This window comes from Helobdella robusta (assembly GCF_000326865.2).
Source record: "Helobdella robusta unplaced genomic scaffold HELROscaffold_92, whole genome shotgun sequence".
Classification (NCBI taxonomy): domain Eukaryota; kingdom Metazoa; phylum Annelida; class Clitellata; order Rhynchobdellida; family Glossiphoniidae; genus Helobdella; species Helobdella robusta.
The window spans coordinates 55,408-60,407 of record NW_008705527.1 but is presented as its reverse complement, the minus strand read 5'-3'; the positions used below and the strand labels follow the sequence as shown (position 1 = coordinate 60,407).

At 31.8% G+C, this 5,000-nt stretch overlaps 1 protein-coding gene across 1 annotated transcript in view; it reads left to right on the top strand.

Moving 5' to 3' along the window:
• HELRODRAFT_182750 (hypothetical protein) overlaps window positions 1-4,337 on the top strand; it is a gene marked incomplete at both ends in the record, with an annotated part of 4,895 nt that extends 558 nt beyond the window's left edge. Inside the window, 3 exons of the mRNA XM_009033476.1 lie at window positions 465-665; window positions 3,485-3,530; window positions 4,276-4,337. Of these exons, the coding sequence (XP_009031724.1) occupies window positions 465-665; window positions 3,485-3,530; window positions 4,276-4,337 (309 nt within the window). The remainder of the gene's footprint in view (window positions 1-464; window positions 666-3,484; window positions 3,531-4,275) is intronic.
• Between the last annotated feature and the right edge of the window lie 663 nt (window positions 4,338-5,000).

Here is a 5,000-nt window from a genome sequence, read left to right as displayed (position 1 = left end):
TACTTTGCGTGTGTCTGTGTGTGTGTGTGTCTGAGTATGTGTGTGTGTGTGCGTGTAAGTGTGTATGTTATATATTATAGAATGGAGAATGTTTTGTACGAAAGAAAGAAAGAATGCATGGATGAATGAAGATATTGACAAACGAATGAATGAATGAATAAATGAGTGAATGAGTGATGGAATTGGTAAATGAATGAATGAATTGGTGGATAAATAAATGAGTTAATAACAAAAATCGTTTTCAGTGGCCGCACCATAAAGCTTTATCTAAAAGCAATGGCGGAAATGACGTCAATTTATTATTATTATTATATCTTCTACTATATTATATACAGGGTAGATCTAGTGGTATATGAACATATATTGGGTTAAACAAAGCTCAAGTGCTATAGCTCAATTCCTAAGGTAGTCAGGCTATAGTTGAATTCCTAATGTAATCATGCTATAGTTCAATTCAATACTAGGTCATAAGCCTAGTAAAGGGCATGTTGACTATTGACCCGGCAACCAGATGGACAGCTGATAAAGTTTCCAAACTGAAATGGATCCCAGAGCTGTCTGAACATTTGGATGATGAAGAAGCAACTAAGAATCGATGGCAAAGATGTTTTGACATTTTTACCGATTATAGTGAGTTTGCGGACTCCTTATCCACTTTCAGTCAGGTTTTTCAACAAAAATTGCTAATTTTTTCCATTTTCGCTTCCATCCGTATCAACAAACCTTCATAATTAATGTTTATTTCTTGCTGTCAAACATTTACAATTGTGCTTGAAGCTTCATTTATGTAACTATTTGAAAATTTTCTAAAGTTATTTGTTTTCGACAGATTAGAGATAGAATATGGATATATTTATATAGTATATAATATCAATATATATATATAGTATATAAATTTAATCTTCTTTATATACTTATTCTTATCTCTCTCTCTCTCTCTCCCTCTCTCCCTCTGTCCGTCCGTCGCAAATGCCTCGCCAACTATTGATATTTAAATATATGAATTTTTTTAAATCTAGAAATTTGAATCAAAATTCAAATTTATTTCATTTATTGTGTGAAATAGCTTATAAAAAAAATACCATTATTATGATAGAAAAATAAATATCCCATATACTGATATATTGAATGATAAGATTTAAAAAAATAAACATACACACACACACAAACATACACAATCACACAAACAAACATACACACACACACGCACAAAGCAAAATTGAAAACAGCAAAACAAAAACAACAGATTAAAACACTTCTAATTTATGCAACAAGATTGAAAACAACAACAATAATTTTAACAAGATGGAATATCATATAAAATTTCACGCTGAATAATGAAATGAGTGCAAAAAAGTAGCTACATACGAAGAACAAAACACTGAATTCTTTGTTAATCTCTAGTTAAGCTCAATCAATCAATCAATAAAAATCAATCAATCAATTTTATAACTTGTCAACCATTAAACCAGTCATTCATTCCCATTATTTCACCGTTTCTTCATTCACTCAGTCAGTCGTCATCTAATCACACAGTCAATCATTCTTACCTTTATTCATTCATTCACCCATCCATCCATCGATTCATTCATTCATTCTGATTTCATTCATAAAACGGCTAAGTGGGTTTCTAGAAAAATCGACGTATCGTCCATTTATCGCCTGCCCAACTGATCTCATGTGATCTAAAAGGTATTTTTAAAAATTTATTAGTTAATTAATCAATCAATTAATCAATCAATTAATCAATCAATCAAACATTCAAACAAACAACCAACCGATTAATCGACATTAAAATCTAAGCAGGATAATCGAATTTAACATTTGAAAAAAATTTTCAACAGAATCCTCAAGCAAAGTTCAGTGAAAAAACAATCCCACGCAAACCCAAGCACGCTTTTTCAAACATTTTTCTAAAAAAAATATGGAAAATATATCTTAAAAAATAATTCGCAATATTTGTATTTGAAAAAATTAAAACATGAAAAACCATAAAACATCACATCACATCATAACCACCTCAAATGTGGATTAACTAATGTTATCAAACCAACACATACCACTTACTAAACTCTCTTTCACTCTCTCTCTCTCTTTTCCTCTCTCTCCCTCTTTCTCTCTCTAGTTACTCTTCTTTTTATCTTTTTATTCCTTCAGTTTCTCTCTCATTCTCAAGTTTTTTCTCTTCAGTACCTCGGCTTTCTCTTTATTTTTTTCGTTCGTTTCTTTATTTTTTTTACAGCCTCTTTCTTTGTGTTTTTCGTTCTCTCTCTCTCTCTCTCTCTCTCTCTCTCTCTCTCTCTCTCGATCGATCGATATACAGTATTGCTCAAAAAATTGTGAACGCTTATTAAACTGAACAAATTTATGTTATAACTAACTCTTTTTTTGTTAATATTGTATAAAATTTTTCTAAATAGTTAAGAAGGTTTATTATGTTTCAAAAGAGCTTAAAAATAAGTTCTGTTCTCTTCTAAAATTTGGTTGAGCCACCTCGAGCTTTGATGACTGCAAGGAGACGAGAAGGCATTGAAAGTACCAGCTTCTCAAGTAGTTCATTTTCCAAACCATAATTCCATACAGAAATAATTTTTTCCCTTAGTTCAGTTGCATTGCTGAAGTTCTTGGTCCAAACCTTTCTTTTGAGCAGGTACCATAAGTTTTCTATGGGATTAAGATCTGGAGATTGAGGAGGCCAATCTAAAGTTTTCCATCCATTGGCCATGACAAAGTCTCTCACTAGTTTTGACCTATGGCAAGGAGCACCATCATCTTGCAGCCAGAAATCTGTTCCTGGAAAGAGGGTTCTTGTAGACCATTTCACCTGCTGGTTTAAAACTTTAATATACCATGCACTGTTGCATACCTCTCCCTTTTCAAGAAACCTGATTCGGCCAACTCCGGAAGCCGCAAATGCTCCCCACAGCATAACTGATGCAGGATGCTTCACAGTTGGAGTAAATATGTTCAGTTTCTCTCCAGTTTTTCTGCGAAAGCGAACTTTATTTGCATCATTACAAATTGAGATGCGAGTTTCATCAGTAAAGAGGACTTTTCGCCAAAATTCTTCGTCTTTGCTTATGTACTTCCTTGCAAAGCTTAGTCGCAGTTTCCTATGTCGAAGTGTAAGAAGTGGCTTAGGTGGTGCAACCCTTGAAACAAGTCCCATCTTTTTTAGATATCTTCTGATGGTACTTGTTCCAACATCTAAACCACTGTGCCTCAATTCTTGTTGTAGCTTTTTGCTAGATTTTGTCGGTGACCGACGTACAGCAATCTCAATGCTTTGGAGCATGCGGGGTGAAACTTTACAAACTCGACCACAATTCTTCCTCCTTGAAGAAACCGATCCTGTTTCAGTATGTTTCTGTAAGAGAATACATACATGAACTAAAATGACTAGTAAATATCAAGATTTAATTAAACAATTCTATGAAACCACTATCACAACTTAGAAATGAAGACAATCTTGCCTTAACAATAGATGCAACAGATCCAACAGAAACACCAAAATAGTGTGATATTTGACGGTAAGTCAATCCATTCGCAACACTTCTTATTATTGACTGCTTTAAATCATCTGATAGATCTTTTCTAGCACGTTTAGGCATGACTTATAGCAAAAAATCAATTAATTTCCTAAAATTAAAAAACTAAAAAACAAATAAGCAAAATTAAACTAGCTTTTGCAAATATTTCTTTTCCACGCGTTACCTAGACAACCATAGAGTATTTATAGCTACCAGACGACAATAAAATAGTAAGTAAGATGAATTACTGAAGCTCAATTCACAACTTCCAATTTACCAGATTTTTAGCTAATTTTCGGTTCTCTGGTTCATATTCTTTTTTCTCCTATATTAAAACCTTAAACTTTACAAAACCTTCATAATTTATGTTAGGAATAATAGTTCTAATTAAGGATGAAAGATTGCTACCTAAACATTTTAATCTGTTCGATTCACAAGCAAATTTATTCATGTTTCCCATGAAATATGTGAGTGTTCACAATTTTTTGAGCACTACTGTATACTTTTCTTCCCTTCTTCCTGCTTATATTTCTTCATTTGTGCGTGTGTACAGCCCAAATTTTTAAGTTTGAAATAAACAAATTTAAACAATTATGACGTTATTATTATTATTATTATTTATATTTATGTTATATTATTAATATTATATTATTATTAATATCATAGTGTAGTTATAGTAATAATAATAATAATAACAAAACTATTTTCAAAACAATTTTATTTATTTTTTCATATTTTAAATTAGAAAAAAAACCTCCCAAAAAAGAATTTCACATTCCAAGTCGAAACGTTTTAAAAAAGTATTAAATAAAATTTTTCTTTCCAAGTATCATAATAACAAAAGCCACAGGCAAACTTTTAAATAAATTCGCACCCACACTCAGACACAAACAAATACAAACACACACACACAAACGTGCACATGCGACCACTATACAAATTGATACAACCCGCTATTTACAATATATGTACACGAAGAAAATGGAAGAAGATTAAATTAAACATTATACACACATATACATATATATATATACATACACACACAAACACGTGTGTGTAAGACATAGAAAGAGAGAGAGAAAGAGAGAGAAAGAGAGACAGAGAGGAAAGATTTAACGCCAACCTTTAAGGCAAGAAATATAACCCATTGTCGTTTGTTAGGTTAAAAAGATTTCACAGATTAATTACAAATCAATAGGATATAAGTAAGCTTAACGTATTCGCTCGCTGTCGTCTATTAATAAATAACACAGAGCAACTCATCAGCATAACTTGCTGTTCGTTTATTGATTACGTAGTAAATCTATTACATCTGTCTATCTATCTATCTATCTATCTATCTATCTATCTATCTATCTATCTATCTATCTATCTATCTACCTCTCTGTCTGTTTGTCTATTTATCTATCCATCCATCCATCCATCCATTCTTCTACCTATCTACCTAACAGTCATATAACTTAACTTATA